Below are 26,895 nucleotides of genomic sequence, written 5' to 3' on the forward strand. Positions count from 1 at the left end.
GACGCCACGTGTAGTAGGGCTGCTTTAGCTGGATTGGGTAGTGCGAGATTAACAGTTATAAATTCTTAAATGTATGTTGAATTCTATTTTATACCAGTTGGGAAAAACTTCAGCCTGCATTTGACAGATGAGAGAAGGGAGGTTCAGAGAGTTCAAATGACTCCAAAATCATACAGTTAGTTCCCAGAGTCAGAACTGGGAACTATGACTCCCAGCCCAGTGCTCTCGCCACCACAGCCCTACCACTTTTCCCTGAGCAACAGTTGAGGTTGGCTTTTTATTTGCTTGATTTTGTTTTGGAGCGGTTTTGTGTCTCCAGCAGATTCTTCTGTTGATCCCAAACCTTGTCACTCTCCTCAAGAAGCAGTCAGGCAGATCTTCTCCCCTGTTGGCGTCAGCAAGGGCACCTCAGTCAGGCCCTGAGTGTGTGGTTGGACTCATGCCAGTATGTCTGACACCACCCTTGGCTTGGCAGTGGCGCTCCCTCCTGGCAGAGTTCACCTAGCCTAATTGCTTGTTTTATATCCCAGCTGCCTGACATATGCCAAACCCATGTGTTGACTCACTGGTGTCAGAGACAACTACACGGGGGCATTTCATGTTGGCTTTTGTGAGCTCTAGCAAGTAAGTGGAGACCGAAATTCATACATTTCTGGAACTTAGCACCTAACACAGAGCCTGACTCACAGTAGGTGCCCGATTTTTCATGAAATTAAAGGAATTTTAGTGACTGCAGGTACATAACACAGTAGTAAGAGTGAGGCCTCAGAAGTAAGAAGACCTAGCTTTAGTGTCAGCTCAGCCAAGTGAATTCCTTTCTGGATGACCTTGAGCAAGTCTTTTTCTGTCTTCCAGTTACTTGATTGTTTTTCACTTCACAAACACTCTGAGAGCAGCATCCCATGCTTACCCTCTCTGGAGATGTGGTCCAGCCCTCCTCTGGCTCACATGTAAACATGTGAGATGGCTATACAAATGCAAATGATATAATATGACCATCAAATATTAGAGAGATACTTATAAGGTGTATAAAAGCCCAAAGGAGGGGGTGATTCATTGTGTCAGGAAAAGTTGATGACAACCTTACTGAGGTGGTGACAGCTTAGATGAGACTCTTAAGGATGAGTAGAAAATAACAGCCCAAAACTCCATTACACCAAGACAGCGACCATGAGGAAGCAAATCATGTCAAATAGAGGACTGGTAATGGAGGATCATATGAGCTAGCTGGAAAGCCAAGTTGGTGGCAGTGATTTGCTCTCACGTTAATGGTTTTTCACTAAGGCAGTCTTCCATTACAGAGTTCTACACTCAAAGCAGCAATTATTTCTTAGCCACATCTCCACCACTGAGCGAGTGCCCAACCCTCAGTGTAGGGTCAGTGTTCCAGTGGTATGCAGAAGCCAGCTTGAACCAGTTCACAAGAACTGATTATTAAATGTTCAGAAATTTGGCAAGCTGGTTGTTAAACACAGCCATTATTAAAAATTAAATTATATAAAATTAAATAAGGTATGTTAAAAGCAAAGGTAATAAATACTCAAAACTTATTACTTTCTAATTATTTTGCCGTGTTTGATGTTACGTTTGCCCTTGAGTTACTCAGGACCATCGCATCTCCACGGTGGCAGTACCGCATAATGGCATCCTCTTGTGTGTCTCTTGCCACCTCTGTTCAGTGGCATCTCTTTGGTAGCTTGAAAACAGCCAGAATGAGAGTACTTACACCACAGAAATGAGCAAATGCTACAGTTGAAGCTGGTTTTCTTTTCTTTTTCTTTCTTTTTTTTTTTTTTTTTTTTTTTGAAAGTCAGTCATTAAACACTTGCCAGCACACCACTGATAGTATCCATTAAATAAATGGATGCAGAAAGCAAGCATCGGGAAGCCCAGCACTCGCATCTTTTGAAACCTCCCAGGACAAATGCATGTGGCACAAGACACAATTCGGAGGCCCCCGCCGAGCTGACTTCCCATCTCCTTTGTTCCAGGGAAGGCTTTATATTAATCCGGGCTTTCCTGACAACTGAAAATCATGAAAACAGAATGGGGATGGAAGTGTTTTTCTCCAGGACTTAATTCCTGAGCCAAATGCCTGTGTTGGCAAGAGGCCTCTATGGCCTATCAGTGTCCAGGGAGTCAACCTAATCTTCCCCAGAATCCAAAAGCAATCCACGGGAGCCCGGGCTGAACTTGCATCTGCTCTGGCTTGCTGAGTTGGAGGCTACATGGTAGCCAAATGGTGCCGATTCAATGTTTCCCAATTATCAGGAAATCCCCAAAGAGAGATCAATCAGAGGAGGCTGGCCTGCATGTGTGTGAGGGGCAGCAGCCAGGACAGCCCCAGAAAGGAAGCCATCCCCCCAGGGCTGGTTACTGTCCAGGCAGAATCCAGAGGCGCATATGTCTGGAGAAGGCTGGATGGTGGCCAGCATCAGGAGATGAGATCTGTTAGTAATTCTCTGGAAGGACAGAGTTCCAGCAATACGAAATTCAATTGTCCTCCATTAAAGAAAACATCTCTCAGAACCAGCTGAATACAATCGGTGGAATAAATCTTCCCCATTAGTGGAGAGATAATTTCACATAAATACATTGGAAGACCTTCAGAGCAGAATTGAAAGTCTTTGCTGAGCCTCACCCGCTTAACTTGTTTGCCGTGTAATTGCATTTAGACCAAGGGCCTCGGAAGGAAACCACTGACTGAATTAGCATTAACCAGATTGTATGGAGTGAGGTGAGGAGGGTGGGGTGGGGTGGGGAGTCTGGTGCATTGTGGGTAGTTGTTCTTGCCTTCAGAAAGGACAAGCTGACACTAGTGAGACCAGCTGCTTTACAAGCCTGGTGTTAATTGCTTTTCTCATCCAACAGAGAAAAGTTTATCACTCTAGGAAGGTAGAGGTGTGGGTACCTCATATGGCAGGGACTGAATTTGAGATCTTTTTTTAATGAACGCCCATGGGCCTCGTCACTAGCTCTTCCCTAGGCCAGAAGAAAAAGCCTTCTCACCTGAGGTGAATAGAGAAGGTTATGTGGTGCAGAGCGCCTGTGTTTTTGTCTCAGATGCCTTTCAGCGAGGGCTTTCTCCCCAGTGTGCGGATCCCTGAGGATGCTGGACCAGCCAGTACCTTCAATTCCACCCATGGCCAGTGGCAAGTGACCGGTTAGAGTTGGACCCGGAGTAGTGAGGCCCAGGTTCAAGTCCTGCCTCTGTCACCTGCTCTCTGTGGAGCTTTGGGCACACAATATAACCTCTCTGGAAACCGGTTTCCTCTTCCATACAATGAGAAAGTTCCACTAACTTAGGGATCTTCTAACTGACTTCTCTAGACATGGAGACTCCACAGAGTTGCCCTCAGAATCACCCCAAGGGAGAGGAGGCCTCCACCCCAACTTCAATCAGGGTAGATCTTTTCATTCGTTTTCCGCTTTGGAGTCCTTATAAAATGTCATTTACCCAAACATTTCTGTTTCTGAATATTTGAAAAAGCCACCATTCTAGATGATCTCTAATTGTCCCATTTATTTGTTCAACCATCATGTTTTCAATGGCAACCTAGGATTTGTTCGACATAGTTCAGGCACTGTGAGGAGAAAGAAAGAAATCTTCACGCTGCCCTCAAAGGGCTCAGGATCTAGTGGAAGGGAGGAGCGTGTATGCTTTGGTAAAGTATCAAGGTGTCTGCCTCAGGTTTTGTGGGAGAGAGGAACTAGTTCTGATTAGGGGTATCAAGAAAGGCTTCAAGGAAGAGGTGTCATTAATAGTTGGGTCTTCAAGGGTGAGAATGTTGGGAGAGGAGTGCAGGAATGACATTTTAGGCAGATGGAAGAACATTGCACAGACAGAGGCACTAAGTAACATTCACCTGGCAAGTTTGGGAAAAGCAGGTAATTTCTTGTGCAAAATATAGAGTAAGAGTGGGAGGAGGGATATTGGGAGAGGTGTCAGGTTCCAAAACTCACTCCAAGAGCATGCTAACATCTGTCCTCCTATCTCGAATGTCAGATGAAAGGAAGTACCTTCTATCCTGCTCACTTGTTTGTATGTTCACTTCCAATGAGACTGTTAGTAGCTGTAATAGCCATTGCCATTTGTGGAGCTTACCCTATACCAGCATGAAAGAACAAAGACTCAAAGAACTGGCACATGCCTACTGAAGTTCAGAGACCTAGGACGTGACAGAGCCAGGATTTGAACCCAGATCATTGAACTACACATCCACACACAGAACTAGGTGATATTGCCCTCTGTGATCAGCTTTATCTCCTTACAACATAATATAGTATCCTTAGAAAATAACCTCCAAGTAAGAACATTGAATCACCTCCCAATAGCAATTCTCTCAAGGACACTTTGATGCCCTAAATTGAGGTGACATTTTTTTTAAAGATTATTATGTATCTTGAGTGAGTACCATGAGCCACTGGGTACAAGATGTATCTCAGTGACTGATTTTCTGTCTTCTGGCCTCTCGGGGTTCCCTGCCAGCCAGGGCTCTGATCATGAAAGGTATATCATGTTTGTGCTCTCTTCTCTTCCCACAGGCATGCTTGTGTTATTCGTGGCCAAGTGATGACATCAGATGGAACCCCCCTGGTTGGTGTGAACATCAGTTTTGTCAATAACCCTATCTTTGGATATACAATCAGCAGGCAAGATGGCAGGTAGGAGACCTTCTATGAGTCAGAAACAGTGAAGGTCCTGCTTCTGTGGTCTGGCCATATAGCTGCTGCTGGACTGATAATGTGGAAAGAGGATGGGTCTTGGACTCAGAGGGTCTGAATTCAAATGCGCAGCTCTGCAACTTACTAATTGTATGACCTTGTACCTGACTCTGGTGGTGTCCCTTTGACTCTAGATTTAGCAGTTTCTTCTCATTTGGTTCTCAGAGTAAGGAGAGCGTACCTTATACATATCCTGTTCCATGACTTATGATATAAAACAGTCATGTGAACCACTTTCTACAGAACAGACAGCTTGAGAAATCTCAGCCATTCCTGTTGTGTGGTTTCCATCCTGCAGCTGCCTAGATCTGTGCAAGCCGTTTGGGTGATGACAGAATTCTGACCTTTGAATTCCTCCAAGAACCATCATCAGAATGAAGTAAAGCTTCCTTAATGGCCCTAGCTCTCCCACCTGCTGTGTGTCCTAGGATAACTCTCCTTACCTCTCTGTGTCTTGGCTTCATCTGTTAAATGGTCCTAATGCTGTTTATTTCACAGATTGGTTTTGAGGGTTAGATGATATGGTGGATGAGGAAGCACCTGGCACACAGTATGTGTTTAATAAATCTTAGTTCCCCACCACACTTTGATTCATTGCTGTATTTCCAGTGTCTGGCACATAATGAGTATACAATGAATATTAGCTTTTTGTTAAAATTACAGATTATTGAAGGAGAAGGTGATGGTGACAGGATAGGCAATGAGAATATTTTGGAGAAAAGGAAAAGAGAAGGAGGAAAGTAGAATATTTAGGCTGTCAGTGATGACAAGTCCTCTATTTTTAATAAAACCAGGTGGTGGCAGTCCATCTGGCTAAGCGTGGGCCCATAAGGTTGATTTTCACTCTGTGTTGGAAATTATGCTCCAGCTTGATTGATTTTAGCACCTCTTTAATCCAATATCAGATGTGAACATGTCCCGGCCGAGGTGATAATGAAGTAGAGGCTCATCTGTTTGTAGACATGTGTGCCTCTTAGATGGGGTTGGCAAGCTTGGCATGGGGTGCCCCCTCCCTGCCTCTCACTCCATGTGAAAAGGAAGAGGCCCAGCTGGAAGACGTTAGTGGCCAGTCCTCAGGGATAAACTGGCCAGGCCAGGCCACTGTTCCCTACCCTGTACACCTTCCAACCCAGGAAGGCCCTCATGAAGACACCCGCTACAGCATGAAGGATGCTGCCTGCTGTATGAAAGTGGCAGATGTGAGCCTCCTAGGCAACAGGTATTCTGACCACATTATTACCTGCTGTGAAACATTCATCCAAAAGGAGCCTTTCAGGACTGCCTTTTTTTTGCCATGAAACTTGCCAGTCACTCCTGTGAGATGGCAAATCATCAGTCCTTATGCCCTGTTGTGGTTGGTTAGAGTAGATTCAAAAAACACACCAAGTCTGGCATAAGTTCGGTGGCCTTTGGGGAAAGCTCACTCTGACACCTCCCGATTCCTCCTGTTTGTGCTTCCTCTGCAATTTCTACTGCCCACTGAGAGCATGGAGCTAAATATCAGCCATGTTTCCTGCATCAGCCTCCTAAATTACATCACAGTAGCCAGAATTGCTGCAATAGGGCTTGAGTTTCAGATCAATTCTTGCCAGTGCATTTTGGGACTTAAATTTTCTTCCCAACTCAGCCTAATGTATGGGAAAGTTATCACTTGTTATCACTTGTTCTCTCAGTATCCAAAAATCTCTGTTATATGTGAACAGATATCACTGCCCTCCCACCCTTCCTTAACTCATCTTCTTTCTTACCTCTCATGCCTTAGGAAAAACCGTAAGACTAAGAGATAGAGTCTGGAAATAACAGTGTGGCAAGTGGACTGAAAGTCGAGGGACCCTGTATTCTTCTCTTTCCAGGAAGGCACCATGATACTTGCCCTCATTCAGCTCCCCCACCCCTACACACGCGCGCACGTGCGCGCATGCATGCACAAACACACACACACATACCCACTTGCTGAAATCCCAGACTTCACACCTTTACAGGAGCTTACAAATAGAAAACAGTAGCAGAGAAGTTAGCCAAAGAGATCATTTTTAAAAAAGGAAAATAGAGGCCATGAAGACAAACTAAAAGAATAACAGGCAAGAGATACAGATTAGGTTCGTTGAATTGAAAATTGGGGGCCAGGCACAGTGGCTCACGTCTGTAATCTCAGCACTTTGGGAGGCCACAGTGGAAGGATCACTTGAGCACAGGAGTTCAAGACCAGCCTGGGTGTTCAAGATCAGCCTAGGCAACATGGCAAAACCATGTCTCTATCAAAAAAATATACAAAAATTAGCTGGGTGTGGTGGCATGCACCTGTAGTCCCAGCAACCCAGGAGGCTGAGGTGGGAGGATCGCTTGAGCCCAGGGAGGTCAAGGCTTCAGTGAGCCATGATTGCCCCACTGTACTCCTGCTCTCCAGCCTGGGTGACAGAGTGAAACCCTGTCTCAAAAAACAGAAAGAAAGAGAAAAGAGAGGAAGGAAGAAAAGAGGAAAGGAAAGAGACAGGGGGAAAGGAAGAAAGGAAAGGAGAGGAGGGGAGGGGAGAGGTAGGGGCCAAGACAAACGAATGTGTGAGGCCCTGTGCTTTTCCCATCTATTATCCCATCAGTATAATCAATAATCCTGCCAAATGATTATGATCATCAGCTTCTTTTTACAAATGAGAAAACTGAGGCTTGGAAAGGTGATATAATTCAGCCATGGAGCAAGTAGTAGTGTTCAGAATGGCCCTGCACTGTTTGGGCTTCATATGACACCCAGGCCTTCCCTTTGGGGTCACATTCACATTCATATCCAAAGCAGGGTTTCCCCTCCAGAGAAGCGGGCCTAGCCCCAGCTCATTACTTGCTCTTGGCAAGGCCAGGTGCCCTCTGCTTGCTCACTGCCTTGGGAATATGTCTTTTCATGTTTGTCTTTCCTCCCTCCTCATATACAACCTCTCATGAAGGGAGCTTATAAGTCTGGCTGAAATTCTGTTTGACAGTTAAAAATGTTCTATCAAGGCACAGATGCTATTCAGTTCCGTGACAGAAAAATTGTTCTTTGAGTATTTCCCCAAATTCATGGGTACTCTCCTAGAGAGCCAAAACCTGAATTCTTGATTCAAAATAAACCCCACCCCAGGTGTTTCTCTATCACTGAATGATGGTCAGGCCCAACTTCACCTCAGTGAATGCGGAACAGGCAAAGGGATGCTAGCTCCTGCAAAGGGTGGAAGAGTCAGGCTGTGCAGCTTGGAGCCCCAAATCTGGGGATGCCATCTACCAAGAGCAGAACTTGACACTAGGACAGGATGGTTCCATGCAGAATCCTTGCAGTCTCTGGAGGAGAGAAGAGCAAGCTGCAGGAATGGGCCCATTCCCCCATGGTGGATTTATCAGGGTCAAAATCAGACCCTGCACTGAGGTCTCCCACACCAACTGCCCAGGTGAACCTTAGATTTAACTGCAGTAACAGCCAAAGTGAGAAGGGACGTAGGGTGTTTAGTAGATGTCAGTTCAGGAGCAGTTGATGCTGTCACTCATGCATTTATTTCATCAACTTTTAACCACCAAGCACTGGGCTAGTTTCTGAAAAGACAGAGGACTCAATGTCCCTGGGCCAGAGAGCTCAACAAGCAATCACAGTGCAATGCCATGCATATGGGGCAGTGGAACCCAAGGAGGAAGCCGGAATTCTGACTGACTAAGGCTGTGTGGAGGAGGTGAAGTTTGAGCTATGCAGTTCGATAGTTAGGAGTTCTCCATCCAAAGAAGCCAATGAAGACAGGCCTTGAAAATACCTACTACAGCCAGGTTGTGATAGAAGGAACGGACTAGTTTGAAGTCACCCCAGCAGATAGAAATCAGGCCCAGTGAATAAGAAGCTGGAAAGAGAGGGGTTCACACTCAGTTTAATTAAAAAAAAAAAAAAGTTCTAACAGTCAGAACTAACCTAAAACAGAACAGTCCTCCTGTGGATATAGCAATCTCCTCATCTCTGGAATTGTGTAAGTAGGAACTGAATGGGCCTTTGATGGTGGTTCTACAGAAGAAACTGATGCATCAAATGGGAGGGGGACTAGGTCAGATGACCATTAAATTCCTCTCCAGTGGTTCACCTATTACTTGATTTAAACTTTCTGTTTTAAGAAGGGAAAGGACACAAAATTGTAGTCTAATATCTTTTTTTTTTTTTTTGAGACAGGTTTCACTCTGTCACCCAGGCTGGAGTGCAGTGGTGCAATCTCAACTCACTGCAACCTCTGCCTCCCAGGTGCAAGCCATTCTCCTGCCTCAGCTTCCCAAGTAGCTGAGATTACAGGCGCCCACCATCATTCCTGGCCAGTTTTTTTGTTTTTAGTAGAGACGGGGTTTTATCATGTTGACCAGGCTGGTCTCGAACTCCTGACCTCAGGTGATCCACCCTCCTCAGCCTCCCAAAGTGCTGGAATTACAGGTGTGAACCACCGTGCCTGGCCTAGTCTTATGTCTTATTGCATGATGGGGCTTTAAGTAGCAGCCACGCTATGCCCTGTTTTTACTTCAGCAGAGCCAGCCTACAGGATTAGTGATGTGCCTTGGTTCACATGTGGCCCTCTTTTCCCATTGTCTATAATCTGAGTCCATCTGATTTCTAAACATGTGGCTTCAGAACCCTCAAATCAGGTTCCTGGTGGGGCTGGACAGTGTCAGAAACATTGGGTGTACAGATAGGGAGGAACTCAGTTTTCTTTGATGTTCTAAAGTAAAAGTGCATGCCAAGGCTTGGATGGGAAAGTGCCTTGCTAGGTTTGTCTGCAGGTGATTGGAGTTAAGATGCCAGCACCAAACAGAACTGCCAGTATGTTTCTGGCTAGGTCCTGTTTGGACACAAGATATTCTGGGGTGAGGCAAGGAAGACTCTGCCTGTACAATCCCCACAAGCCTGAAAAAAGAAGGGCTTAGCAGGGCGTCATCTAGGATCAGGGAAGGCCTGAAGACCATCATAGAGCAGACCTATTTGGTGTGACATTGATGACAGAACTAGGGCTAGGAAGGCAGGTTTCTCCTCAGACCTCCCCAGCATCCTCAAAGGCTGATGAACAGAGGCTGGGCTGCGAGCTCTCCAGACGCTGTCACAGTGATCTCATCTCAACTAGGAGGCTGGCACTCAGTCTTCTGGTTCCCCTTTCACTTGTAAGATACTGTGATTCTAATTGAGCCATCTTTAAACTGCTTAGCTATTTTGTAATTGCAAAGGCCGTTGTTGAGTAATCTATCACAATTAGAGCTAAAATTGCTGTGGAGTCATAGAATCTTAGAGACTTAAGAATAATCCATTTGAGCCTTTGCATTTTACAGATGAAAAAAATGAGGATCAAAGAGGCTAAGTGACTTATCCAAGATCACACAGTAGTTGGAGGCAGAGCCAGGACCAGGCCCTAACACCCAGATCAAAGCTTGTTCTGCTTCGTTCCCTGACTTTTCCCTGGGCTTCAGCTCTGACGCAGTTGAAAGGCCCTAAGTACCAGCAGCACCACTGTCAGCTCTTGTGTATCCTGGAAAATGACTCTCCACAGCAGTGGTTCCTTTCAGCAAATTCTCTATGTGAATCATTTTATGGGGGGAAAAAACCCTGCTTTCTAAAATCACTGCCATTGTTTGGAGCTGCAGTCAAATCTTTAGGCATTAGAGCCTCCCTCAAGAAATGCTCAGACCCTTTGGTATAATTTTCTCTCCTTTCTTGGTCTCTTTCTTTCTCATCCTGGTTCCTGCTCTTTCTGCTCCCCACCCCTTCTCAACCTTCCCCTCCCAAACAGTTTTGACTTGGTGACAAATGGCGGCATCTCCATCATCCTGCGGTTCGAGCGGGCACCTTTCATCACACAGGAGCACACCCTCTGGCTGCCATGGGATCGCTTCTTTGTCATGGAAACCATCATCATGAGACATGAGGAGAATGAGATTCCCAGCTGTGACCTGAGCAATTTTGCCCGCCCCAACCCTGTCGTCTCTCCATCGCCACTGACATCCTTCGCCAGCTCCTGTGCAGAGAAAGGCCCCATTGTGCCAGAAATTCAGGTACCCAGCTTCCCTAATTGCATTCCACCACACTTTTATTTCATTCTGGGGATGGAAGAGGATCTCAGAGACAGTGGAAAGAGAGAAAACACCCTGTAGGGCTTGGGTCAGGTCCTATCAGCCTGTTATGCAAAATCCAGCCACCAAACCCCACAACGGGCATGGTGTAAGGGCATGAGGGGCACCCCTCTTACAGACAGAAAACACTTGAGCACCTGGAACTGCCTAGCACACTCTGGCTTATACTAAATTCTCTCTGTCTTTCCACTCTCCTGGTTAGTTCACTTCTGCCTACTTTCCTTTTCCCCAGCAACCTATGTTCCTCTCTCATTATTTCTGTTAAAAATATTTAAAATAAATGGTCCTATCAAGAGGAAGGAGCCAAAGGATCCCGAACAGTGAGCATTATAATAAAGATTAAATGAGAAAAATATATATGAGGTGCTTAGCACAATGTCTGTCACCTAATAAGTACTCAATAAATTTTAGCTGTTATTATTAAGATTATTTAACACACGCCGCCTTCACGCCAATTAAGGCCTTGGCTCAAATCTATATATACAACTGCTTTACTTAACTATCATTAAAAGAAGGTAATTGGGAAAGACGCATTGTAATCTGATGGAAATCAAGATAGATATTTTCGCCTAACAAAGCTCCGCTAGTTGAATTTCCTTCGCTGTCCCCAGCCCAGTTTCTAACGGCAGCAGCGAAGGCCTGAGGAAGAGGAGAGATGTCAGTGCAGAAGCCCAGGAGAAGTCCTGGCTGTCTCACCTGCCCGAGGAGAACTCAGGCGATGTGCCTATTAATAGATTGCGGGCGCTGGTGGAGCAGGGAGTTTATACATTTTTGTGTGTATGTTTCATGCCTGGCTGAGCAAACACCTTTCCGTGCGTACCCTGTTGAGTGGTTTCTGATGCCAGCCAACAAGAAGGACATACAATCATTCCGAAATTCTCATTGCACTCACAGGTTGAAACCTCCTTTTCAGAGATTCAGTGCCTGTCTCCCGTCTCAACTACCCGGCTGACCTTTCTTATGAAATGGTTGTCAGTGGAGACAGAGCTTGCTGGAGAGAAGTGATTTGTTACTCAACCCTGGCTCAGCTCCAGCTAAACATTTTTCCCAGGAGCAGGGACTCTGGAACAAATGGGGTTAAAGGCCGCACCCTCTTTACAGTGCTCCCTGAGCTGGGTGCCTGCACATTCAGTTAGGGCAAAAACCTTGCTTATTATCAGATTCATGAAATACACATAAACAAACTCTTGGATTTTCCCAGTCCTCTCATAGGTTAGCCTTTGCAAGTGCTGGGAGATATGAATTTTAAAGGGTATGTTAAAGAAGGTAAATATTTTTCAGAGCATCAGGATGGCACTTCAGTCATGCCAGGGGCTCACCAGGGTATGAGTCCTGCTTTGCCTTGAACTTGTAAGCTATAGTTTAGGAAGATTGCCTTGGTTTAAACCCAATCCCTAAAATGTCCTGTGTTCAGGAGAATGAGGTGAGGGTAAGCGTTCACACTTGTCTATGAAATGGACAGGATGAAAAAGGCATTAAGAAAATGTGGCACATATACACCATGGAATACTATGCAGCCATAAAAATGGATGAGTTTGTGTCCTTTGTAGGGACATGGATGCAGCTGGAAACCATCATTGTCAGCAAACTATCACAAGAACAGAAAACCAAACACCGCATGTTCTCACTCATAGGTGGGAACTGAACAATGAGATCACCTGGACTCGGGAAGGGGAACATCACACACCGGGGCCTATTATGGTGGGGGAGGGGAGGGATTGCACTGGGAGTTATACCTGATGTAAATGACGAGTTGATGGGTGCTGACGAGTTGATGGGTGCAGCACACCAACATGGCACAAGTATACATCCACTGTAAACATAGGTGTACGATATAGCACATTGTACCCTTGAATAGATATATTAGCCTCAATCGATTTAATGTTCCTATCTTGAAACAGAGCCCAGAGCATCAAGCTGATAAAGTTGTCTGCTTTTGCTGTCTGCCTGGGCATGCTGGCATTCATTTAAACTTTCCGACTTAGAACTGGGCTCATTGCACCCAGTAGCTAAGTGACCTGAGCATTCCCCAGGTCACAGCCTTCCCCACTCTGTTCATCTGGCACTGGAGCTGGGGCCCAGAGTGGCCAGAAGCTCTATGCAGGCAGTCCAACCTCTCTCTGTGGATGAGCTGGGGCTGTGAACCACAGGTCCTGCCAGGCTGTGGTCTCAACTCTGCATAATTATTTGTTTGGTCAATATCTCGTAGTTTCTGTTTAATTTCCTGAAAATGAAAGTCATTTGGAACAGATCTCATTTGAAGAAAGTTTTGAGAAAGAAACCATCCTTCCCGCTTAGGCAGCTGGCCGCAGCAGTCTCTTTTCATGACATCCCTGCTGCCAGCACCACCAGCAGCAGCAGCAGCAGCACTGCATGCCACCTGACAACGTTCCTGTGCTAGGCACTCTACCTATGTGACCTTTCTCAGTCCTCACACAAAGCCAGGGAGGAGTCCGAGATTCAAAGTTTCCGTGAGCTTTCTAGGATAACACAGCTCATGAACCAGTAGCAATGTGATCTAAGTATTTTATATGCATATCCTATGTGTTCCTCTCAAAACTGCAATGAAATGAGTGCTGTCATCCCTGTTGTACAGAGCAGGAGGCTGAGGCTTGGCGAGGTGAGGTGACTTTTGCAAGGTCACCACATGAAAACTGGCCCCAGAAACCAGGTCCTCTGACATGTTTTACCCCTCCCCAATCTTTCTTCCATCTCGTTTATGTTTTTCCCTTCCTCCTCCACCTCCTGCTTCTCTTCACCCTCTGCTTCCCCTCTTCTTTCCACTGTCTCCTCTTTTCTTCCCCCTGCTCTCTCCTGCCTTTCCCTCTACCTCCTGAACACCCAGAGTCCATGGGGCCGCGCCATCTTCCCTCCACCGGGTGAGTTGACGACCATCCCTTGCTGTGATCTGCCTCTGCTTTCTAGGCTTTGCAGGAGGAAATCTCTATCGCTGGCTGCAAGATGAGGCTGAGCTACCTGAGCAGCCGGACCCCTGGCTACAAATCTGTCCTGAGGATCAGCCTCACCCACCCGACCATCCCCTTCAACCTCATGAAGGTGCACCTCATGGTAGCGGTGGAGGGCCGCCTCTTCAGGAAGTGGTTTGCTGCAGCCCCAGACCTGTCCTATTATTTCATTTGGGACAAGACAGACGTCTACAACCAGAAGGTGTTTGGGCTCTCAGAAGCCTTTGGTAAGCCTCCCGGCTGCAGGACTCAGAGAATAGCACTTGCAGGGAGCACTCTTTCTACCTCCTTGGTTCCTTTTTCCTTCCTTCCTCTTCTCAGATCAAAAGTACCTAAGGCTTAATTGACCTTTCAGACCTGTTCGTGACTGGCCAGGACCTAAAAGAATGTACTGAAAGACCTGAGTGTGGAAAACCCGACCATTACAATAAGGCTACAGAACCAAAGGGCCCTGGAAAGTGCCATACTGGCTTGTGAGGGGCTAAAAGAGGGCATGCGCCACAAAGGCAGGACCAGGTGGACATTGCCTGGCCACCCCACAGCCATCCTGTGGGAACTTACCCATTAAAATAGGAAAGCTAAAAAATTGTTTCTTTTTTTTTTTTTTTTTTTTGAGGTGCAGTAACTAAGATTCTTCCTCCATCAGAAATGCTTTTTGGCCTCTTTACCCAGTCAGAGAAGTCACCTCTTTGTTGTTGTTATTGCTGTCTCTTTGTAAGATGAAACAGAAATTGGCTGTAACCTCACCTGGAGTCCCAGCCTCACTTGGCACTTGGGCTTCCAGGGGCTGGCTGTATGCATTTCTGCTTCCAGATTAGAGGAGGTCCCAGGAAGGGCTCAGAGCTGGACTCTTAGCAGGTCTAACCCTGCAGAGGTGATCCACCAAGCACTTAACAGTAACCGTCCAGCAAATCCCTTCTCGTCTTGAACCCCATTCCAATTTCATTCCCTTAGGTCCAGAAAAGGCAGAGATTCAGCAAAGACAGAATGAGGAAGCCGAGAAGTAATGTTCTTTAGAAAGGAAGAGAGGGAAGGAGGAAGAAGAAGAGGGGGAGGGAAGGAGGGAAGGAGGAAGAGAGGCAGGGAAGGAGGAAGGAAGGAGGGAGGAAGGAGGGAAGGAGGAGAAGCAAGGAAGGGAGGGAGGGAGAGGGGGGAAAAGAGGAGGAGGGAGGTGGGAAGGAAATGAAAGAATGTTGCTTGAGCACCTGCTGTGGGCAATGTGTGCCCCTGTACATTAGCATCTCAGTTAATCCTTATACTCTGTGAGTCAAAAATTGTCACCCCCAAATTCTGCATGAAGAAGTTGAGGCCCAGAGAAGTGAGATGACTTCTCAGTGACGCACGGCTAGGAAGGAACAGAGTTGGATTTATTCCAGATCTTTCCTCTGGGTTCGCATCCCATCCTACCCAACAAGGGCACAGTGGGAGCAAAGGTGCCATCTCTCACTGTTCATGATCCCTTCTGTAGATCAAGCCACTTCTGTCATCTTTTTTAAAATGAGGCCTTACAATCTCTTGAGATAAAATGAGCACTTCTAGTGCCCACCAGTCAGTGAAAAAGGGAAGTGACTGGGTTGGAGTCACTTTCCTAAGATCACAAGTGACCAGTAAGAGGCATAGTGGCTGCTTAAGGAACTCAAGCCATGGGGGAAGGGGTCACAGGGACGTCTTCCGGCCCAATGCCCTGTTGCCATAAATGGTCGGCAGTCTTTTGTGGCATCTACAAGAAACTTTAAGGAGCTGCTCAATTGTTAATTCCTGTCTTGAGCATGTAGTAGGATATTGTCCACTGGAAAATAGTGCCTGCCCAGAAAGACGCTTGGAAGAAATAACATTCCTGTCTCTGCTGGTTCCTTTCCACAGTCCAGTTACAGGGCTTTTTATACAGCCAGGGTCAGGGAGGCTGTCATGTTTAGCCTTCATCCCAGTGACCTTCTAAGGGGTCCTGGATTTATGAAACAAAAGTAAATCCAGGGGATTTCTAAGCTTTGAAACCCAAAGCAACTTCCAGCTTTTTAAAAGTAATCCAACTAAGTTCCTTTTCTATATATCCATTATAAATGATTTTAAATCTTTTTCCTAATTTAAAAAACACCATAGTCATTAATAAAAATTTGAAAAATGGACAAAAATAGAAAAAAGTCATATGTGATCCTGTAAACAAATACAACTAGTTTTCTTTTTTCATGTGTAATTTCTTTTTCTGGTTTTTTTTTTTTTTTTTTTTGGTTTTGTTTTGTTTTGTTTTGTTTTTGAGACAGAGTCTCGCTCTGTCGCCCAGGCTGGAGTGCAATGGTGCAGTCTCAGCTCACTGCAACTTCCACCTCCTGGGTTCAAGTGATTCTCCTGCCTCAGCCTCCCGAGTAGCTGGGACTACAGGCACATGCCACCACGCCCGGCTAATTTTTGTATTTTTAGTAGAGACGAAGTTTCACCGTGTTAGCCAGGATGGTCTCAATCTCCTGACCTCATGATCCGCCCGTCTCAGCCTTCCAAAGTGCTGGGATTATAGGCATGAGCTACCGCGCCCAGCCCGTAATTTCTTTTAACACGGAAATACCATATCTAAACAGTCTTTTCAACTGAGCATTGATCCATAAGCATTTCCCAGGTCACCACATAGTCTTCTTCACTGTGACTTCTGGTGGCTTCATAGTATTCCTACAGTGGATACACTTGGGTTTGCTCACCCTCTCACCCCTCTTGAACCTTTAGATTACACCTAATTTTCCAATATTATAAATAATGTTGTGGTGAAGACTTTTATGCACAAAGTATTTTCCATACTATATTAGTCCATTCTCATATTGTTATAAATACCTGAGACTGGGTAATTTATAAGAAAAGAGGTTTAATTGGCTCATGGTTCTGCAGGCTGTACAGGAAGCCTGGCAGCATCTGCTTCCGGGGAGGCCTCAGGGAGCTTTGACTCATGGCAATACGCAAAGCGGGAGCAGCCGTGTTACACGGCAGGAGCAGGGCCTGGGTTGGCGGGAGGAGGTGCTACACACTTTTAAACATCAGATCTCAGGAGAACTCACTCACCATCATGAGAACAGCACAAAGAGGATGGTGCCGAGCCATTCATGAGCATCCACCCCATGATCCAATCACCTCCCACCAGGCCCCACCTCCAACACTGGGGATTACAATTAAACATGAGATTTGGGTTGGGAACACAGAAACAAACCCTATCATATACTAAAGATTATTTCCTTGGAAGGGGTTCACTTAGATCCTTTTAAAGTAATTGGTACATTTATTTTAACTTTTCCTCAAATGTAAAATTGCTCTTCCAAAAAAAAAAAAAAGAAAAAATTGTTAAGGCTCAGAAATCTTGTGTTAGTATTTCACATAGTTCTGGTTGCCACTTAGAAATATGATCCTTTTTTCCTCTTCTACAAAAGATAAGCCAGGGGCCTTGCCTACAGGTCTAAAGGCCAAAGAGTGGCTTAGCTCACTTGTGCATTTTGCCTCTTCTGTCACTTATAGTTTCTGTGGGTTATGAATATGAATCCTGCCCAGATCTAATCCTGTGGGAAAAAAGAACAGCAGTGCTGCAGGGCTATGAAATTGATGCGTCCAAGCTTGGAGGATGGAGCCTAGACAAACATCACGCCCTCAACATTCAAAGTGGTAAGTGGATTAATAGAATTACTTGAACCAGGCTGGGGTGGAACCTTGTCTCATATCCCTTGTGCCCTGCCAAACAAAAAATTCGCACTTTGAATCCCATAGGCTTCTATGTGATCAGGGAACTCAATCAACAGATATTGCTTGGATACTTCCTTTGAGCTGTCACTGTGTTAGGCACTGGGGATGTAGAAATGAATGGCCTCAAGCTTTATGCCTGTGAGATACAAATACTCTCCAGGCAGTTTCAATGTTGTGCCACATCACAGGGCACTATGAAGGCTAGAAGAAGAGCACCTCACCCAGCGTTTTGGTTCATCAATGTGTCCCTTTGGCAAGAACTCCTGAATTGAGTCTCAGATGGTCTATAGGATTAGCCCTGTGTATCAAGTAGGGAGAACACTCTAGGCAGAGGGCATAATATGTGCCAAGGCACTGAAGCCTAAAAGAAGAGTCACTGGAGAGAAGATTCAGTGTGATTTAAGCAGAGAATGACATGAAGGGAACAGCAAAAGACAGAGCTTGGGTGTGAGCAGCTGGAGCCCAGGGTAAGAAGATTAGGACATTCAACTACATGCAAGGCAAATGTCAAGCCTCTGCAGGGACTAGAGCATGCGAGTGGCACCATCAGATCTGTATTATAGATAACTCACTCTGACCATGAGCTGGGATGGGACAGCTAAATATGGTAATGATGTCAGATATCACCTGCCTGATCTAAAAAGGCAGTGAATGCCCATCAAAGCCACAGCTTGTTTTGGGGGGAATTGACAAACTAATTCTAAAATTTATGATAGAATACAGACTTGTAAATAGCTAATGCAGCCTTTAAGAACAAAGAAGAGGGACTCACCAAATATCTATATTTATAGCTATCCTAGAAAAACCATATTATCTGAAACTGTGTGGTGCTGGCACAGGAATAGATAAATTGATTCCATGGAATAGAACGCATTCAGAAACTGACCTGGGAAGAGTAATTAAACTAGACTTTGGCCCCAAATTTCAGAAAAGCCAAAATAACAGAATTGGAAATAAAGTTTCCTTCTCACTCACTTCACTTCCCACTCTGTAAGTCTGGAGGTAGATAATCCAGGGCTGCAGGGTCTGAGACCCAGGCTCCTTTCTCTATGCTCCACTCGGGCTTTTGTCTCCAAAGTCATGATCCAAGGGGACCACTTCAGGTCCAGCCTTTACATCCACTTTCCAGTCAGCAGGAAGGAGGTCAAGGATGAAGAGCAAGTCCCTTGCATTGTAAGGTCACTTCCCAGCAGCTGCTCATATCACTTCTACTTACATGCCATTGCAAGAACCTAGTTGTGGATGTGGCTGCCCTGGAGCCAGGGATCATGGTCTGTTCCAGGCAGTCATGTGCCCAACTAAATAGCCAGGATTCTGTAACTGCAAAAGAAGGAAAGGGTGGATAGGATGGATGTCAGCCAGCAAGGAGAAGTTTTTGCCACATACCATGTATATATAAGAACTTGGAACATGACAGACATAGCATCACATATCAGTGGAGAATGGATAGGTGTTTTAGAACTTAGTATTGGGAAAATTGGCTCAATATGTAGAGACAAATTAAGTCCTCACTTCACACTGTATACAAAATAAATTCAGATGTTTTCTTAAACATCTCAATGTGAAAGATAACACTTTAAATTTGATGGAAGAAAATATTTAAAAGGCCAGGCACTGTGGCTCATGCCTATAATCCCAGTACTTTGGGAAGCCAAGGCGAAAGGATCGCTTGAGGCCAGGAGTTTGAGACTAACCTGGGCAACATAGTGAGACCCCATATCTACTAAAATAATTTTTTTAAAAAAATTAGCTGGGTGTGGTGGCACATGCTTGTGGTCCCAGCTACTCAGGAGGCTGAAGTGGGAGGATCACTTGAGCCCAGGAGTTCAAGGCTACAGTGAGCTGAGAACATACCACTACACTCTAGCCTGGGCAACAGAGTGAGACCCTGGCTCAATTTAAAAGAAAAAGAAAGAAAGAAAAGAAAAAAGAGAAAGAGAGGAAGGGAAGGGGAGGGGAGGGGAGGGGAGGGGAGGGAGAAATCAGTAGAGTACTTGTAAAAATCTCAGGAAAGGATTGCCTAAAACCTAACAAAGCACAAACTTTAAGGTAGAAAAATGATTGATTAGAGTACATAAAAAGTAAAGATATCCGTTGAACAAAGGACAGCTTTGACAAAGCTAACAGGTAACAGTTTGGGAGACAATCCTGATTATCTGTAAGAGCACAGCTCACTCGGGCTTCAGTATGGAAGAGGTGAGGCAGCGGGCAGAGGATCCAGTTTGGAGGCTGTGAAGTGTGCAGGAGGAAAAGGAGGAACCAGACTAAAAAGAAACAGGATAGATGTAGGAAGAAACTTTTGAGTCATTGAGGTTAATCCCCTCATTTTGTTGGTGGGGAAAGAGGCCCAGGGGCAGTTAAAGCAGTAAAGAGACCTATACAGGAGCTGGGATCAGCCCATTAATAACAAAGCCAGGTAAAAACCTGTCGCTTCTGGACTCTCCTTTGGTGAGAAGAGACTGTGAGTTTCACTCATTCATTTCTATAAACATTCATTGGCATCTACTCTGTCAAGCTCTGTGCTAAGCACTGAGGATACAGAAAGGAAAAAGACATAGTCTCCACACTTGAAATGGTATCAATTGAAAGAGAAAAACAGGTAAGTGCGATAAATAATTCATGCTATCATAGAGCTATGGACTGGGTACAGGAGATATGGACAACCTACCTGAGAGGCAGTATAGGTGAATGGCTAAGGGCCCAGACTCTGGAGCTCTTCCACTTACTGTCTGTGTGACCTTGGGTAAGGCCGGTTAAGCTACCTGGACAGTCCCCTGTTACAATAGGGATAATAATAGTACCTATCTTACAGAGCTTTGGAGTGAATTAAATCCGTATGACTTGTTTAGGACACTCTGGGTTCCATTAGGGGGTGAGGCAAAGCCTTGGGCTATGAGCCTGGAGATGGTCGATGGAGATCTTGCATGCCTTGCAAAATCAGGGTGATTCTGTGGTCAACCACGGGAAAAGATACCCATTGCTGCTCCATAGGCAATTCTGTTTTTGCTTGTCCCAGGCATCCTGCACAAAGGAAATGGGGAGAACCAGTTTGTGTCTCAGCAGCCGCCCGTCATCGGGAGCATCATGGGCAATGGACGCCGGAGAAGCATCTCCTGCCCCAGCTGCAATGGCCTTGCTGACGGCAACAAGCTCCTGGCCCCAGTGGCCCTCACCTGTGGCTCCGATGGGAGCCTCTATGTGGGTGATTTCAACTACATTAGAAGGATCTTCCCCTCTGGAAATGTCACCAACATCCTAGAGTTGAGGTATGTAAGGTGATGCTTTCTTCATAGTTCGTAATAATGTCCCTTTGCCATCCTTTGGGCCCCACCACATTACCTACTGAGCCCACGGATGGGACAGAGCCTCGCCTCTCAGACTCTGGGACTTTTCACCTCCCAGCTCAAGCAGCTGCTGCTTCCCCAGTGCACTGCAGTGAAGACAAGCCACCTAGGACAGGGAGATGTCCCCGGCATCCAGAGTACATCTGTGACATAGACGGCTGCTAGCAGCCAAACGTTAGACTCCTTGGAAGCCACTGAATCTTCTTTCTGTTTCCTAGAACTAAACTGATTAGAATGAGTCACATGAACCTTTTTTATAAAAACAAGGGGCTGAGTGCCATTGCTCATACCTGTAATCCTAGCACTTTGGAAGGCCAAAGCAGAAGGATCACTTGAGGCCAGGAGTCTGAGATCAGCTTGTGCAACCTGACAAGACCCCCATCTCTGCAAAAAATAATTTTAAAAATTAGCTGGGTGTGGTGGCGCCTGCCTGTAGTCCTAGCTACTCAGGAGGTTGAGGCAGGAGGATCCCTCGAGCCCAAGGGCAGTTCCCTTCAACGGACCAGTATTGAGATAACTGACCTCTCTGCTCCTCAGGTGCTGCAGAAGCAGCTGAGTCAGCCTCTTTCCCCATCCTGACCCTGAGTGATGGAGCACAGCCATGCTTATAGCTCAGGGAAGGACATGATATGTTGGATTTTTCTCTATGCCTCCCTAACCTAGATCATTTTAGAACCAGGGCACTGTCATAGGGTGGGCTCAGGAGTCATGGAAGAGCTGTGCTTTAGAGATAAGGGAGCCTCACACTCCCTTTCAAGAGGAATTGCACCAAGCTCCCTCCCAACTCTTTTAGGGAATGGAATCTGCCTGTCTTCTGGGCCAGGGTCCATGTGAGCAGGACAGGCCCTAGAGCTGGAAAGCCTTCCTCCACAGTGGGCAGGGGAAAAGAAAACTCACTTTTGCTGAGTTCCTACTATTTGCCAAGCATAACAATTCTGTAAGGTGTTTATTATTATCCCCCTTTGGTAAATGAAAAGATGGAGGCTTAGGGAATTTAAAGAACCTGCCTGAGGTCCAGCTTCTAAAATGGTGGACCCAAATCCAGAGATCATTACACACCTCTGCCTCACCAAAGCCTTGTCACCTGGCCCAATGAGGGCCGCTTCGACTTAATGCCTTGTTAAGTTCCTCCCTGGAGGTAAGGTCCTGCTGCAAGAATCTCACTCTGCAGCGCATGTGTGAAAGGAAGGCAGGGCCAACAGCCATAAGCCCTAAAGAGAAGGGTTAGTATCGGCCCCACACCCAGGGCCAGACAAGCACACACGCGGTAGGCTCACAGGAAATCAGCTATCGGCTGAATGAGAAGAGGACCACCAGTGGAATATTCTCTGCCCTTCTTCTGTCTATTATGAGTCTGACTGGCACAGACATCTGTCAAGGAAGAAGGATCCTTTGAGCATATTTGTGTCAGTCAACTGCGTATATGGACCACAACAGAAAGCGCCGTGGACGAGGAAATCAGCTCGCCTCGGCAGAGAAGCTGTACAACTTTGGACAAATCACTGAACCTCCCTGGACCTCTGTTTTCACCTCTTTCCAATAAGAGACCCCATTTTCCCTGCCTCCCTCCTACAGTTGTTGGGGAGATCATGACAGTGGGTAAGGAAGGGAGATATAAGTAAAATTAGAAAAAAAAAATTTAGAAGTATATTATCATTTTGATATATTTTTTCTTCCAGTCTTTTTTTCCTAGGACTGTTTCTGTGTCATACCCTCCCTTCTAATTATAGTCTATCTCCAATTCTGTATTCTTTTATGAAGAGGCTCCTGGGAAGTGACCCAAGTTTGGGTAACTCTTTGTAGGGAAGTGTGCACGTGGAGACGCAGAGCAGTAAGCCTGTGTATCTCTGGGTATGTGTCCATACAGAGGAGAGAATCCACCATTCCAATCCCTGTCTTAGCCCTTGTTAAAGCAGCAGAATGTGTCAACCTAGTCCTCTTCCCCCAAAGTCAGCAGTAGTGGTGCAGGCGAAACCATGCCTATTCTGTGATATGTACTGCTTGTAAGTGAACTTACTGACAAGTAATATCCAATATAAAATACATCAGTGTCATAGCTGCTAAGTCTTTATTTATTATAGTATTGTATAGCACCATTGCTGTCAAGTTTTCAGGCTGCTAATAATGCTTCTAACCCTGCTGCTAACACCTCATTCTTTCTTCTATTCCCTGCTCTCCTGTCTTCTGTCAGAAATAAAGATTTCAGACATAGGTAAGCCAACCAGTGGAGAATTTCCTGCCTCACCCTTGCCTTGTTGCATGCTGTATGGTAAGCTGCATGTGTCAATTTCAGATGGCTGTATGGCAAAATGATCCTGTGTGACTGGAACTGATTGGGGCAATCAGTTGCAATGGGAGGAAGTCATTAATAATGGCAGCAATGCGTGGCAGGAGCCTGAACTCCTTGGATCCGTTGCAAAGTGAGGCAGTTACTTTGATAGTCTAAAAGTAATATGGGAAAGAATTCGAACCTTGGAATAGTAATTTGAATGCTACAGCCTGCTTATCCTTAGAATAAATGCGGATGTCATCCTAACTGCATTGAGCAACTTTGATGGTCATGATAGGAAGTCCTGAGAACATCTTGATCAGGTGAACAATCTGGAAGAAGACAGGTTTCACATTTACACTTCTGTGGGCATTCAGGGTGCCTCAGCTTAGGGATGCCAGGCAACCCCACCCAAAAGGCTTGCCATCAAGGAGAAAGCAGACTCCCGGAACCAACTGCAGAGATCAATCCCCAAATAGGAACTTTATCCCAGAGTAGGTTTGTCATGTAGACTCACAGCGACATGCAGTAAACAGAAATGGGTCTAGTCAAGCACACCAAGAGAAGTGTCTGCCTGTCAGCATCACCTGTCACTATGGCATTCACCTGACTCCTGGATAAGGCCCAGGTGTCCCCTGACCTCACACACATTGTGGTGACTTGAAAAGTAACCATGGGCAGATGGAGGTGTGGCTTGCATGGCCACAGAAGTGGCTCTCAGTTATCTAATTGTGGCTCTGATCAAAGTGGCATGGGAGTGGTGCTAAGTTTGGATGAAAGAAAGTCTTAGGGATGGTGGAAAGAGTCAGACAGACCCAGAATCCAATAATGATTCTATCTCTTTCGATAGAAGTAGCTGCATTATTCGTGTAATAATTGTATGTGTTATTTTAAGATAATATTTATTATATAAGTAGTAAATATTATAATTATTTAATAATTAACATGTATAGAGCATTTACTTTGTAGCAGATAGAGGGTTATGTGCTTTACATGGATTGTAGCATTCTATCCCCAAACCACTCTGTGAAGTAGATATCCATGATTACATCCAATAGACAGACGAGAAAACTGAAGTTCCCCAATTATGTGGCCTTGAAAAAATGCCTTCATCTCTCTAAGCTTTAGTTTCTAACATAAGGTTAATAAAATCTCCCTTGGAGTGTTGTTGTAATGATCACAGAAGATGTTTGTAAACTATTCAGTACTTTCAGGCACAGGGAGAAGCTCCAGAAATAGTAGTAATGGTAATAATAATGATAACATCCTATAGAGTTAATAGTATTATAATTTATTATCATAACAATTCGTATCATATGATGATGATGATGTCTCCATCTTTCCCAAAAAGGAATTAAATCCTCTTACACCCAAAGACACATGTATTAAAGTAAATCAAATAGAAATTGGTAACAAAAGAAAAAAGGAGGAAACATATATGTGATTATTTATTAGATTAAGCTCTGAGCTTCCTGGCAGCCAGTGTAAATGAGAAAACATAATTATTTTCATAGTATCAGAAATTGAAAACTTGCCCATTTCTCACCAGAGAAATTTTTTTTCCTGACACTGAAATCTGAGATTTTCAATGAGTTTTGTATGGATGATACTGAACTATGTAATGGTCCATGCCTTCAACTTCAGTTGTGCAGAAAACACAGAAGTACATTTCACATGAAGGTCTTGAATTAAAGCCTAGCATTTAATGTTGAAACATCCAGTTAGTGGTGGCGGCTGCATGGGACGCAGCCATGACCCACGGGGACATAGCTGGGAAGAGTCAGGAGGCCAGGTGCTGTCCAGCCCTGCTACACATTCACCGTGTGGCCTTGGGCTGGTTACCTGGTGTTTCTGGTTTCCAGTCTCATCTATAAACTGAAAGAGTTGTGGTTTGGAAACATTTTGCTTCTGATGTTCAGTGATCTTTTTATATATTCATGGTATGACTTTAAACCCTTCGTCAATTCGTTGTTTTCTTGGGCACTAAAAATTTTCTAAGATGAACCAAAGTAGAAAGGAAAAAATGAATCACTTTCTGCCTTGCAGTTTTCTAAAGACAACCAGAAGACAGAGAGCCTGGGTTCAGCTCTGATGTTAACTGATACCTGGGTATTGGCAAATCTCTTCCTCTCTCTGGGCTTCAGTGTCCCCATCAGTAAATGTTGGCGATGGATTTAAAAAATTATAGAGTTGTGTCTCTTCCTCCATTAACTGTCTCAGCCACTCCCAGTAATATGTCTGGCCCCGTGACTGGCAACTTTAGCCTGTGTGTGTGCTTCCCCGGAGCAGACTCATGTCTGCCTTTTGCTTTTCCAGCCTCAGTGCCAGCCTGCTGTGCCGGGCATGCTCAGTACAGAAACCTATAATCCACGGGGCATTTTCCTCTATGGACTCCTTCAGGAAACCAGCATCTTTGTCTCTTCCCAGAGCTCTTCCCTAGGGTCACAGAAGATGTTTAAAGCCTTTTCTTCAGAAGTACATTTGAACTCAAGTGTCCATCAAACCCAGCTACACATATTATATTAACTCAGAGCCCTTAACTGTCTCAGGAAATAGGTTGAGCAGGACAAAATAAAGTCTGACATACTTAGTGTGTCCATTATGCACCAAATCTTCTAGAAGTTTCTAAAGGGACCAGCTTTGCTTAAAAGCTACCATTTACTGGGTATTTTATTTTTTAGTGGAACAGGCGCTATCCTCAGAGGTTTATATTCTTCATGCAATTTTGTCCTCAAAATCATCCTTTGAAATAGGTGTGACTATCCCCATTTCTCAGCTTAAGAAAACTGAGGCTATGGAAGTGATGTGACCAGAGTGACTTAGCCAAGTGGATGGTAGAACTGGTATTTGAACCCTTGACTGTGTGGCTCTAGCACTCAAGCTCTTCCCACAGGTTCTGAGAACCAGGGAATCAAGTTCTGCCAGAGCTGCCAACTGCTGTGGTTGAAGGACACTCCTTTGCATGAGGCAGACCTTCCTTAGAGACAAAGAGAATTCTCACTTGGAAGCAAGTGAGCCTGTGTGTCCCTACAGACTCCTAGACTTCCAGCTCCTACTGGGAAATTCCAAACACCATCCAGAATGAGAGCAGAGTGAAGCTTGGCTTCAGCTCATTAACTTCAGGAATGGTACCCTGAAGGCCTCTTGATTTTACATCACTTCCAGAGAGACTAAAGTTATGTTTGAGGAACTAGAAAAGAATGTGGGTCCTCAGAGACTTCTACAGCAAACTGAAAATGAAATTGTGATCTTACTCTCTGTCCAGCCCTACTCAGGATACTGGGCATCAGAATTGAATCAGACATGATCCGTTTCCAGGAAATGCTGCCTGTCCACACAGCCAGGCCTGAGGCCTCTGCTGAAGGCTGTCTTCCATCTCATGCTCTGAGACATTGATTATTTGTAGAGTATTCTAAGGCCTTGCTGCTCAAAATATAGACAAGCAACATTGGTGTGCTCTGGGAATTGTTAGAAATGCGGACTCACAAGTTCTGCACCCCAGAACTAGGAATTGAAATGTGCGTTTTAGCAAAGGCTCCAGGTGGCACATTAAAGTTTAAAAAGAACTGCTTGAAGGCCATGGTTCCCAAATCTGGCTGTGCCTCCAAGTCACCTGGAGAGATCTCAAAGGTAGAGAAGCCCACGCCCTTCAATCATTATGGGTAAGACTATTTTTAGAGCTCTCCAGGCCATTCTGATGTGTAGCCATGTTTGAGAACCATCACTCTAAGATTGTTAGCAGTGAGCGTTTCCTATGTATACTCCAGCC

At 45.2% G+C, this 26,895-nt stretch overlaps 1 protein-coding gene across 12 annotated transcripts in view; it reads left to right on the forward strand.

Annotated features, from left to right (window-relative positions):
• TENM4 (teneurin transmembrane protein 4) overlaps window positions 1-26,895 on the forward strand; it is a 788,706-nt gene that overhangs the window by 704,589 nt on the left and 57,222 nt on the right. For 10 of the 12 annotated variants that reach the window (XM_017949239.3, XM_017949237.3, XM_017949235.3 and 7 more), the window contains 6 exons: window positions 4,546-4,665; window positions 10,494-10,755; window positions 13,759-14,026; window positions 17,292-17,435; window positions 20,530-20,779; window positions 23,049-23,069. In XM_017949239.3, coding sequence (XP_017804728.1) covers window positions 4,546-4,665; window positions 10,494-10,755; window positions 13,759-14,026; window positions 17,292-17,435; window positions 20,530-20,779; window positions 23,049-23,069 — 1,065 coding nt within the window. The remainder of the gene's footprint in view (window positions 1-4,545; window positions 4,666-10,493; window positions 10,756-13,758; window positions 14,027-17,291; window positions 17,436-20,529; window positions 20,780-23,048; window positions 23,070-26,895) is intronic. The other 2 variants (XM_031653902.1, XM_031653904.1) reach the window with 1 other exon arrangement.

The sequence above is a fragment of the Papio anubis genome, chromosome 12 (assembly GCF_008728515.1).
Source record: "Papio anubis isolate 15944 chromosome 12, Panubis1.0, whole genome shotgun sequence".
NCBI classification, from domain to species: Eukaryota; Metazoa; Chordata; class Mammalia; order Primates; family Cercopithecidae; genus Papio; species Papio anubis.